Here is a 13,279-nt window from a genome sequence, read left to right as displayed (position 1 = left end):
TATGAACTTTGACCCGCTCATTCCCTCTGAGAATTTGACTAAGCTGGTGTGTCAGTAGATTAGTCATTAGGCCTAGATGTGACTGCCATTTAAATGTTAAAGATTCAGTCAAGCATTTCTCTATATATCTGAGTCCCAGAACCATCCCTCACCTTTGGTATCACTCTGAACTGTAAAACTATATATAAATGCCTTGAGGTTTTTCCTTTCATCTTACATTCTTAGCAAACAGTTATTCTCACCTTTCTCTACCTCGGACTATCCATTTTATTCTCTTTCTCTTCCTCCCCTCTTTCTTCTTCTTATTCCCCATCTCTGTTTGGTGCCGGGTGCTCCTCCAGATGAATGATGCTATGGGTCTAGAGCTTCCATGGGTCTACTTTGTTTCTCTTGTCATCTTCGGCTCCTTCTTTGTTCTAAACCTGGTTCTGGGAGTGTTGAGTGGGTAAGACACCTCTGTCTGTCTCTCTATGTCTGTCTGTCTGTCTATCTGTCTGTCTGTCGTCCGTCCGTCCGTCTGTCTGTCTACCTGGCTCTCTCTCTATGTCTGTCTTACCTGTCTGTCTGCCTACCTGTCTATCTGTATCTATAGGTCTGTCTGTTAACCTGCTCCTCTGGGCTCCAACAGGTGAACGACGCCATCGGCTTTGGAACGCCCGCCATCTACTTTGTTAGTCTGATCATTCTGGGCTCCTTTTTCGTGCTTAACCTTGTGCTGGGTGTTCTGAGTGGGTAAGAGGTGGTGGGGGCTGTGTGCTGGGTGTTCTGAGTGGGTAAGAGGTGGAGGGGGCTGTGTGCTGGGTGTTCTGAGTGGGTAAGAGGTGGTGGGGGCTGTGTGCTGGGTGTTCTGAGTGGGTAAGAGGTGAAGGGGGCTGTGTGCTGGGTGTTCTGAGTGGGTAAGAGGTGGTGGGGGCTGTGTGCTGGGTGTTCTGAGTGGGTAAGAGGTGGAGGGGGCTGTGTGCTGGGTGTTCTGAGTGGGTAAGAGGTGGTGGGGGCTGTGTGCTGGGTGTTCTGAGTGGGTAAGAGGTGGTGGGGGCTGTGTGCTGGGTGTTCTGAGTGGGTAAGAGGTGGTGGGGGCTGTGTGCTGGGTGTTCTGAGTGGGTAAGAGGTGGTGGGGGCTGTGTGCTGGGTGTTCTGAGTGGGTAAGAGGTGGTGGGGGCTGTGTGCTGGGTGTTCTGAGTGGGTAAGAGGTGGTGGGGGCTGTGTGCTGGGTGTTCTGAGTGGGTAAGAGGTGGTGGGGGCTGTGTGCTGGGTGTTCTGAGTGGGTAAGAGGTGGTGGGGGCTGTGTGCTGGTTGTTCTGAGTGGGTAAGAGGTGGTGGGGGCTGTGTGCTGGGTGTTCTGAGTGGGTAAGAGGTGGTGGGGGCTGTCTGCTGGGTGTTCTGAGTGGGTAAGAGGTGGTGGGGGCTGTGTGCTGGGTGTTCTGAGTGGGTAAGAGGTGGTGGGGGCTGTGTGCTGGGTGTTCTGAGTGGGTAAGAGGTGGTGGGGGCTGTGTGCTGGGTGTTCTGAGTGGGTAAGAGGTGGTGGGGGCTGTGTGCTGGGTGTTCTGAGTGGGTAAGAGGTGGTGGGGGCTGTGTGCTGGGTGTTCTGAGTGGGTAAGAGGTGGTGTGGGCTGTGTGCTGGGTGTTCTGAGTGGGTAAGAGGTGGTGTGGGCTGTGTGCTGGGTGTTCTGAGTGGGTAAGAGGTGGTGGGGGCTGTGTGCTGGGTGTTCTGAGTGGGTAAGAGGTGGTGGGGGCTGTGTGCTGTGTGTTCTGAGTGGGTAAGAGGTGGTGGGGGCTGTGTGCTGGGTGTTCTGAGTGGGTAAGAGGTGGTGGGGGCTGTGTGCTGGGTGTTCTGAGTGGGTAAGAGGTGGAGGGGGCTGTGTGCTGGGTGTTCTGAGTGGGTAAGAGGTGGTGGGGGCTGTGTGCTGGGTGTTCTGAGTGGGTAAGAGGTGGTGGGGGCTGTGTGCTGGGTGTTCTGAGTGGGTAAGAGGTGGTGGGGGCTGTGTGCTGGGTGTTCTGAGTGGGTAAGAGGTGGTGGGGGCTGTGTGCTGGGTGTTCTGAGTGGGTAAGAGGTGGTGGGGGATGTGTGCTGGGTGTTCTGAGTGGGTAAGAGGTGGTGGGGGCTGTGTGCTGGGTGTTCTGAGTGGGTAAGAGGTGGTGGGGGCTGTGTGCTGGGTGTTCTGAGTGGGTAAGAGGTGGTGGGGGCTGTGTGCTGGGTGTTCTGAGTGGGTAAGAGGTGGTGGGGGCTGTGTGCTGGGTGTTCTGAGTGGGTAAGAGGTGGTGGGGGCTGTGTGCTGGGTGTTCTGAGTGGGTAAGAGGTGGTGTGGGCTGTGTGCTGGGTGTTCTGAGTGGGTAAGAGGTGGTGGGGGCTGTGTGCTGGGTGTTCTGAGTGGGTAAGAGGTGGTGGGGGCTGTGTGCTGGGTGTTCTGAGTGGGTAAGAGGTGGTGGGGGCTGTGTGCTGGGTGTTCTGAGTGGGTAAGAGGTGGTGGGGGCTGTGTGCTGGGTGTTCTGAGTGGGTAAGAGGTGGTGGGGGCTGTGTGCTGGGTGTTCTGAGTGGGTAAGAGGTGGTGGGGGCTGTGTGCTGGGTGTTCTGAGTGGGTAAGAGGTGGAGGGGGCTGTGTGCTGGGTGTTCTGAGTGGGTAAGAGGTGGTGGGGGCTGTGTGCTGGGTGTTCTGAGTGGGTAAGAGGTGGTGGGGGCTGTGTGCTGGGTGCCGAATGCTCTGCAGTGGGGTGTGGGCTGTGTGTGTGCGCTGTGTGCATTGTGTTTGCTGTGTGCGGTGAGGTAAGGAAAGACAATGGTGTGGCTTGCAGTGTGTGGTGTTGGGGAATGGTGAGAAAGTCTCAGGGAAACAGAGATGGAAATACTCAGTCACTGGTAATACAGTATTCCATTTTGATAAATCATTCTGACTGACACCGTTTACTGCCCTGGCCACCACCAGTATAACCTTTGTTGACCTCTCACTCATTTTGCGTTGTGTTTCCTCGTCTCAACAACCTATAGCAAAGGGAGCCGTTTCCCCCCACCTCTGTCATCACCACCACCACCCAACTTCCTGAGAGATAAATTCATCTCATTCCTTGCCCTTCACTCCCTCCTCAGCCTCACTTCCTAATCTCTCTCTCTCTCTCTCTCTCTCTCTCTCTCTCTCTCTCTCTCTCTCTCTCTCTCTCTCTCTCCTAATGCATCAACCCAGTGTGCTGCTGCTTCCATTCTCCTGCATTGGGGAGGAAGTGTTAGTGGAGGTGGGGTGTTAGTTCATAATTAAGCAATAACGTGTGGTATATGACCAATATACCACGGCTAAGGGCTGTTATACGCACGATGCAACACAGAGTGCCTGGATACAGCCCTTAACCCTTATTAGCCATATACCACAAACCCCAAGGTACCTTACTGCTATTATATACATGTCACCAACATAATTAGAACAGTAAACAAGTAGTTTTGCATCATACCCGTGTTATATTCAAGCAATAAGGCCCGACTGGGTGTGGTATATACCATGGCTAAGGACTTTTCTTGGGAACGACGTAACGCAGACTTAGCCGTGGTATATTGGCCGTATATTACAAACCCCTAAGGTGCCTTATTGCAGTTATAATCTGGTTACCAACGTAGTTAGAAGAGTAAAAATAAATGTTTTGTCATACCCATGGTATACGGTCTGATATACCACAGCTTTCAGCCAATCAGCATTCAGGGCTCGAACCACCCAGTTTATAATGTCTGATAGACCACGTATTGCAGCCAATCAGCATCTACGAGCCAAAATACCCGGTTTATAATACTCACTACACCAGGGCTCTCCAGCCCTGTTCCTGGAGCGCTACCGTCCTGTAGGTTTTCACTCAAGCTCTAATCTAGCACACCTGATTCTAATGATAAGCTGGTTGATAAGCTGAACCAGGTCAGTTACAACTGGGTTGGAGTGAAAACCTGCAGGCGGGTAGCTCTCCATGAACAGAGCTAGAGACCCCTACACTACTCTATGGCCAGCAGCACTCTGAGGATGTGTTCTTTCTTAGAGGGGTCTGTTGTCGGTTGGCAATGTTCCCTGAAGGTTCTTCTAATGTTCCCTGAAGGTTCTTCTAATGTTCCCTGAAGGTTCTTCTCACTAGGTTATGACCCTTCTCTCTCTCTGATTTTTTATTTTTTCTTCAGATGTATTCGAGGAAGGTCATTTAAGAGAAAATTATATTACGGTTCCAGTTAAGTTTGACATTCAGTAATTGGAGATAATTATAGTAATTAATATATCACACTGTAATATGCTATGAGTGGGACTGATTATTCAAGTAGCAATTTACGTAGCAACAAGACCCACTGGGCAAAACAAAACCGCTAATGGAAGGTTTGTTTTTACAAATTGACATATTCATTTAAAATATGTCTACATGTTATATTTTCACATTCATAGCATATTATAGGCACTCCAGCGTACACCTTTTGGTTTCCAAAATGTTCTAGGAATATCATTGAGATGTTCTATTGTAGTGTATTTAGTAGGCCTTTGTGAACACAATCCTCTGGGAACATTTTGACAACCACAGTTGTTTGATGCGTGTTTAATTCCAAAGTGATGGCATCACTGTGTTAACCGCTCATTTGAATGACTGAACGTTTCCCTGAAGCTATTCCACCCACAATATTGGCCAGTGGTCATCAGCTTGCATGTGGTTTTGTGTGTGTTTCTGATTCCTGTGTGAAAATAGTATACCATTCTGAGTACATGCCAGTAACCACTCTCCCCATTGCTCTATCTCTGCATCATATTGATGTTCTGTTGTTATTGAAAGGTGTCCGTCCCCATCCAGTGGCTAGGCTAGGGTTAGGAAGACTACACAGGCAATCAGAGGTCAAAAGTAGTGCACTATATAGGGAATAGGGTGCCATTTGCGACAGTGATATAATAGAAGGAGCAGTTCTCCAGTGTATTGATGTGTTATACTGTTAGGAACTGGATACACAGCCATGCATTGGTATCATATTGTCATCATGTTGACTGTCTGAAGGACACAGTTGGATTGAGCACTCATTGCCCATTCAGTATGAACTGTATTACATTTTGTATACAAATTGTGTGGTGAGGCGTTACTGAGTCTGAGCATGTGTTTTGTGTGTGATTTTGCGTGTGGCGCATTTGTGTGTTTGTATGTTGTGTATGCATTCACTAACGTGGGTGCATTCTGCGTGCCTGCCTGCATGCGTGCGTGTGTGTGGTTGCATGTGTATGCTTGCTTCTGTGTGTGTCTGTGCCCACAGAGAGTTCTCCAAGGAGAGAGAGAAAGCCAAGGCCAGAGGAGACTTCCAGAAGCTGAGAGAGAAGCAGCAGCTAGAGGAGGACCTGAAGGGCTACCTGGACTGGATCACTCAGGCCGAGGACATCGACCCTGACAACGAGGACGAGGAGGGCAACGAGGAGGGCAAACGCAACCGTAAGCAACCTTCAACATACACACACATACTACCCTAAAACACACACACACACACACAAACATGTGCACACACAAACTGCACACTACACACCACCCTAAATCACACACCACCCCAAAACACACACTACTCCAAAACATACACACTACCTCAAAACATACACACCACCCCAAAACACACACTACTCCAAAACATACACACTACCCCAAAACACACACTACTCCAAAACATACACACTACCCCAAAATATACACACTACCCCAAAACACACACACTACCCCAAAATATACACACTACCCCAAAACACACACACTACCCCAAAACACACACTACCCCAAAACACATACTACTCCAAAACATACACACTACCCCAAAACACACACACTACCCCAAAACACACACTACTCCAAAACACATACTACTCCAAAACACATACTACTCCAAAACACACACACTACCCCAAAACACACACTACCCCAAAACACACACACTACCCCAAAATATACACACTACCCCAAAACACACACTACCCCAAAACACACACACTACCCCAAAACACACACACAACCCCAAAACATACACACTACCCCAAAACACACACTACTCCAAAACACATACTACTCCAAAACACATACTACTCCAAAACACACACACTACCCCAAAACACACACTACTCCAAAACACACACACTACCCCAAAACATACACACTACCCCAAAACACACACTACTCCAAAACACATACTACTCCAAAACACATACTACTCCAAAACACACACACTACCCCAAAACACACACTACCCCAAAATATACACACTACCCCAAAACACACACACTACCCCAAAACACACACACTACCCCAAAACACATACTACTCCAAAACACACACACTACCCCAAAACACACACACTACCCCAAAACACACACACTACCCCAAAACACACACTACCCCAAAACACACACACTACCCCAAAACACACACACTACCCCAAAACACACACTACTCCAAAACACACACACTACCCCAAAGTATACACACTACCCCAAAATACACACTACCCCAAAATATATACACTACCCCAAAACACACACTACTCCAAAACACATACTACTCCAAAACATACACACTACCCCAAAACACACACACTACCCCAAAACATACACACTACCCCAAAACACACACTACTCCAAAACATACACACTACCCCAAAACACACACACTACCCCAAAACACACACACTACCCCAAAACATACACACTACCCCAAAGTATACACACTACCCCAAAACACACACACTACCCCAAAACACACACTACCCCAAAACATACACACTACCCCAAAACACACACACTACCCCAAAACATACACACTACCCCAAAGTATACACACTACCCCAAAACATACACACTACCCCAAAACACACACACTACTCCAAAACACACACTACCCCAAAACATACACACTACCCCAAAACATACACACTACCCCAAAATATACACACTACCCCAAAACACACACACTACCCCAAAACACACACTACCCCAAAACATACACACTACCCCAAAACATACACACTACCCCAAAACATACACACTACCCCAAAACATACACACTACCCCAAAACACACACTACCCCAAAACACACACTACTGCAAAACATACACACTATCCTAAAACACACACCACCCCAAAACGCACACTACTGCAAAACATACACACTACCCCAAAACACACACTACCCCAAAACACATACTACTCCAAAACATACACACTATCCTAAAACACACACTATCCTAAAACATACACACTATCCTAAAACACACACTACCCCAAAACATGCACACTATCCTAAAACACACACTACCCCAAAACATGCACACTATCCTAAAACACACACATAGCGCAAGAGCAGCCAGTGAGTGTACCTGTGCACAACAGAAAGACTGAGAGAAACTACAGTATGGGTGGCATGTTGTTTAGGGAAATACAGTTACTGAAGGTTTCCAGTGTGACCTGCTCTTTTGCAGTCTCGCAGCTCTCATTGGCCACATTCTAGAATTCTGTGTTCAGGGTTACTGTGTTAAATCCACATACACACTAAAATACTGCACACACACACACACACACACACACACACACACACACACACACACACACACACACACACACACACACACACACACACACACACACACACACACACACACACACACACACACACACACACACTAAAGTACTACACACAGCACACACACATGGCTAAGCAGATAATCTAGATTTGGTGAGCCAAAGTCCCCTGTAATGTAGGTCAGTGTAGGGAGATGAAGCCAAAAGATCAAGGTTGTTTTAAAAAAAACAGATTACACACATAATCTGTGTCACGGCTGCGCTGTGAGTCAGGTGATTACACTCTCTCACTCTCTCTGTCTAGACACACACACACACACACACACACACACTCCTACATGTACAACTATATTAACCACTCTATCTTGTAATCAGCAATGTTTCCAATATTGTTGTCAACTATTGTTATGACTCTAAAGAGTATCTATGTCATGTTTGTGAGGTGCACTATACAGCCTTCCTCAGTTCACACCATAGTCATGTTCGTGGAGCTCCAGTTGAGTTAGTCTGAGAAGGGAAAAAAGGGATAAATCATATTACTTGAGCAGAAGAAAGACTGTAATCCAAATCCTCTTTATATAAGCAGCACATGATGCAAAACAGAACAGCAAACTGTTACTGTCCCTCCATACAGCTGTAGTACTGTACCCTCCATACCTGTCAACCAGATACTGTTACTGTCCCTACATACAGCTGTAGTACTGTACCCTCCCTACCTGTCAACCAGATACTGTTACTGCCCCTCCATACAGCTGTAGTACTGTACCCTCCCTACCTGTCAACCAGATACTGTTACTGCCCCTCCATACAGCTGTAGTACTGTACCCTCCCTACCTGTCAACCAGATACTGTTACTGCCCCTCCATACAGCTGTAGTACTGTACCCTCCCTACCTGTCAACCAGATACTGTTACTGCCCCTCCATACAGCTGTAGTACTGTACCCTCCCTACCTGTCAACCAGATACTGTTACTGCCCCTCCATACAGCTGTAGTACTGTACCCTCCCTACCTGTCAACCAGATACTGTTACTGTCCCTCCATACAGCTGTAGTACTGTACCCTCCCTACCTGTCAACCAGATACTGTTACTGCCCCTCCATACAGCTGTAGTACTGTACCCTCCCTACCTGTCAACCAGATACTGTTACTGCCCCTCCATACAGCTGTAGTACTGTACCCTCCCTACCTGTCAACCAGATACTGTTACTGCCCCTCCATACAGCTGTAGTACTGTACCCTCCCTACCTGTCAACCAGATACTGTTACTGCCCCTCCATACAGCTTTAGTACAGTATATTTCTCTTCACCATCCCTTCCTATGAACCAGAGAGCAGCACTACACCACTCACTATTTCTCAGTCTCCAGTCTCCTTCCCCTAGAAAGTACTGAGCTCTAGATTAGAATCACAACCTCTTTCACTGATTTCCTTTAAAGCCACATCTCTCCTGTATTCTCTCCAAACTCCAGAGTTTCAGTACGGTCCCAGTCCCTCTCCTGTTCACCAAGTATGTAGATTTAGTCAAGCATCTCTGCCATGCTTCCAAATATACTGTTTTACTTAGACATGTATTGTTCTATTGTCAATAACTGGATTTCAGTCCCTCCAGGATTCTGCTATGCTGTTATCACAATTGTTTTTGGAGAATCAACAATTCCCTGCATATTATGGGAGGGCTTGCAAATTTGACCAATCACTGCAGTATTGCCGCATAAAACAGTAAAATCATCGCAATATTATCACATATAACTGACCCATCACCGCAGAACAAAAAGAGGGCTAGCAAGTTCAACCAATCACCACACATTTACCGCAGAATATGGTTCAATCAAACCATTCGTCAACAAAGTTTTTGCCTCGTCATTGCATTTTCGTGACAAATTGGACAAAATCATTACATTTTCCCATACAAAATGTCAGAATGGCTGCAGCAAAATCTATTATTTTACCAGCAAATATCACAAAAATATCCCTGTGAAATCCTGGAGGGATGGGGATTTAGTAATTGAACCTTCAAACCAAGTAAGGTAATGTATATTAAATTATAGTAAAGTATAGTAAAGTATAGTAAAATATAGTAAAATATAGTAAAGTATAGTCAAGTATATTATACTAAAGCAAGTAAAGGATTACCACAGGATTATCACCACTGCCTCCATTTACACACAGTTAACATAAATAGTAACTGGATAGTAACATGATAGGAGATATGTATGGTAGGAGTAGCATCTTCAGTATGTAGGGGTCTCAGAAGAGATCTTTCTAGTGCTCAGAATGCTTGGCATTAGGCTGAAGGTTGGGGTTAAAGGTCAGGGGTTATAATAACATGGATCCCTCGGCGATGGCAACTTGTGAAATGTATCACCCTGGCTTTTCTGTGTCTATCACCGTACCTGGGCATGACATGAGAGACTGTATAGTAACATATACACTGAGTGTACAAAACATTAAGAACACCTGCTCTTTCCATGAAATTCACTGACCAGGTGAGTAAAGTTTCAAGTTTTAATGTCACATGCACAAGTAACTTGAAATGCCTTTTTTGCAAACTAAAAGGTATAATAAAAAAATTATAATTCCAGGTGAAATCCAGGTCAAAGCTATGAAACCCTTATTGATGTCACTTGTTAAATCTACTTCAATCAGTGTAGATGAAGGGGAGGAGACAGGTTAAAGAAGGATTTTTAAGCCTTGGGACATGGATTGTGTATGTGTGCCATTTAGAGGGTGAATGGGCAAGACAAAAGATTTAAGTGCCTTTGAACGGGGTATGGTAGTAGGTGCCAGGCGCACCGGTTTGTGTCAAGAGCTGCAATGCTGCTGGGTTTTTCATGCTCAACAGTTTGTGTGTGTATCAAGAATAGTCCACCACCTAAAGGACATCCAACGAACTTGACACAACTGTGGGAAGCATTGGAGTCAACATGGACCAGCATCCCTGTGGAACGCTTTTAGGAAGGTGTTCTTAATGTTTTGTACACTCAGTGTGCATGTGAATGCTATTAATTTGCATTGCAGCATGTAGGTATAGACTCTAGAGCTACTGTACTGTACTGTTCTGTATGACCCCCCCTCCCCTTCGGGCCTGCAGGTGCTAGCTTCCTGTCATGTGACTAACAGTTGTCCATCTTCCTCTTCTGCTCCTCTTCAGTGTCTACTACAGTCCATGCTACTGGTGTCAGTGGTGCTGGTGTTGTCAGTCAGTGTCGCTGTTGCCAGCTGTACTGGGTCGTTCCACGAAAAGAGTGCCTTTAAGTAGAAATTGTGCACAAATATTGAATTTTAAAAACCTGTTATAATAAATGAAGTGCCCTTTAATATAGACCACATTGAGAATTTAATAAAGCATATTTTTTATTTGAATAAAGGCTTGCTAAATGCTTGTAAAATTCAGCGTTTTGACATGTTCCTCAATCAACCCTGTGCCACTTCTAGAAAGATTTTAACCCACTTAATCCCAAAAGTTACACCATCAATGTAAAGCTCTTGTTATTTTGTTGCTTTGACAATGTCATTTCTGAAGATTATTATTTATGTCATGTAATTTGTGTTTAATTTACGTCTGTCCCTCATTTTAAGGTCAACCCTGTTACGTGAACTGAAATCTCGTTTTTAATAGGGTGAAACTATTAGTAAAAAAAAAGAAAAGTAAAATCCTAAATTCATTGAACATTAATAGTCAAATCATACGGAAAAGCAAGTGAGCTGGTTCTGCTCTTTTTGGCAATTTTCTGGTGTTTTGTGGTGTAAAAATAAGCAGGTCGAACATAAAAAGTCAACCCTAGTCACCCATAGACAGGCTAGAAATGTTTTAACAATGTATTTTCTTGCATTCTATTGACCCTCCCAGTTGCACACAACAAGCTTCCATTCCCCCGGTAACAACGGGAGTACAACGGGAGTTATGGCTGAACAGATTTAAACCTGTTACTTTATTTGGCCCTTAATAGCCACTTACTATCTCATTGAGATGTGTTTTTATGAAGTTGCACATGTGCTCTTTATGGCAGTATGTTAAAAGTAGGTGAAATCAAACGTTTTTTTGACCAAGTTACACGTCTCGAAAGGCATCGGATTTGTGGAACGACCCTACTATTATTGTTGTTGTTGTTGTTGTTGTTGTTGTTGTTGTTGTTGTTGTGGTGCATTGTTACTGTGCTGCTCTAACCTATCTTGATAGAGGCCCATTCTCCTCCCCATGTTTCTCTGCTGTGCCGTCTGCTGTCTGAATGCATGGGCTTGCATGCATTAAACATGAAGGGGTGACTCTGGCTGACCTCACAGAGAAGAAGAAAGGAAGCAGGTTTGGGTGGTTCAGCCAGTCCTCCGACACTCATGGTAAATCCCCTGGTTCTCCCTTCCACATTGAAAAAGTCTGCGTGTGCGTGTGTGCGTGAGAAAGCTTGTGTGTGGGTGGGTGATTGCGCGTGCTTGCGTGAGCTTGTGTGTTTGTGTATGTATTTGTTTGTTTGGGTGTGCCTGTGTGTACACCTCTGTGTGTCTGCAGCCTAATGTCTGCAGCCTAATGTCGGCAGCATAATGTCTGCAGCCTAATGTCTGCAGCCTAATGTCTGCAGCCTAATGTCTGCAGCATAATGTCTCCAGCCTAATGTCGGCAGCCTAATGTCGGCAGCCTAATGTCTGCAGCGTAATGTCTGCAGCCTAATGTCTGCAGCCTAATGTCTGCAGCATAATGTCTGCAGCCTAATGTCTGCAGCCTAATGTCGGCAGCCTAATGTCTGCAGCCTAATGTCTGCAGCCTAATGTCTGCAGCCTAATGTCTGCAGCATAATGTCTGCAGCATAATGTCTGCAGCCTAATGTCTGCAGCATAATGTCTGCAGCCTAATGTCTGCAGCATAATGTCTGCAGCCTAATGTGTGCAGCCTAATCACCCTGCTTGTGCTTTGCTATTGTGATTGACCATTCTGTTTGAGCATCACTATCTTTTCGGTCTTGCTTTTCCTTTTGTGTTCTTTCTGTGTTTGATAAAGCCTCTCCCTGCAGGCCGTCTCCTGGTGTTTCTGACTCAATGAGCCCAGACTCTCTCATCCCCTGTGAGTGGAGTCACATGAGGAGCACCAGGCAGCATAATAGGGATACATACTGCTCTGGTTGATACCAGGCACTCAACTCCCTCTCTGTCTCTCTCCATGCGCAGCCTGGTTAAATCAGCTAGGCTAGGGGCTCAGTGGGAATAGGAAAACGGGGCTAAACCAAGATCACTACATCCAGCAGTCAGCAGTATTGAGAAAGAGAGAGAGAGATGTCGGAGGACTCAAGAGTCAAAGAGAACGCCGTTTTCACACAAACCTCATAACCTCGCACAAACAGGCTGCGGTCTCACATAAAAGTTGTAGCTGTGTTTCTTTTCACACAGTCTTAGCAGCAGTCTTCTCATATTACAGAATTTCTCCCAAAGTATTTAGAGAATATTTTAAGAGTCTAGTATTTTAGAGTAGTACAGTGCCTTCGGAAAGTATTCAGACTGCTTGACTTTTTCCACATTTTGTTACGTTACAGCCTTATTCTAAAATGGATTAAATAAAGAAAATTCTTCAGAAATCTACACACAATACCCCATAATGATAAAGCAAAAACAGGTTTTTGAAAATGTATGTATTAAAAATAAAAACAGAAATACCTTATATACATAAGTATTCAGACCCTTTATGAGACTCGAAATTGAGCTCAAGTGCATCCTGTTTCCATTGATCATCCTCGAGATGTTTCTACA

The 13,279-nt window shown here is 45.6% G+C and overlaps 1 protein-coding gene across 11 annotated transcripts in view; it reads left to right on the top strand.

The window, feature by feature from the left end:
• The window catches only part of cacna1da (calcium channel, voltage-dependent, L type, alpha 1D subunit, a), a 144,751-nt gene that overhangs the window by 66,733 nt on the left and 64,739 nt on the right, over nt 1-13,279 (top strand). For 8 of the 11 annotated variants that reach the window (XM_014167629.2, XM_014167631.2, XM_014167625.2 and 5 more), the window contains exons 8-10: nt 342-445; nt 5,246-5,418; nt 11,804-11,881. In XM_014167629.2, the coding sequence (XP_014023104.1) occupies nt 342-445; nt 5,246-5,418; nt 11,804-11,881 (355 nt within the window). The remainder of the gene's footprint in view (nt 1-341; nt 446-5,245; nt 5,419-11,803; nt 11,882-13,279) is intronic. The other 3 variants (XM_045705835.1, XM_014167635.2, XM_014167632.2) reach the window with 1 other exon arrangement.

This window comes from Salmo salar, chromosome ssa22 (genome assembly GCF_905237065.1).
Source record: "Salmo salar chromosome ssa22, Ssal_v3.1, whole genome shotgun sequence".
Lineage (NCBI taxonomy): Eukaryota > Metazoa > Chordata > Actinopteri > Salmoniformes > Salmonidae > Salmo > Salmo salar.
This window is presented reverse-complemented; position numbering and strand designations above follow the sequence as displayed.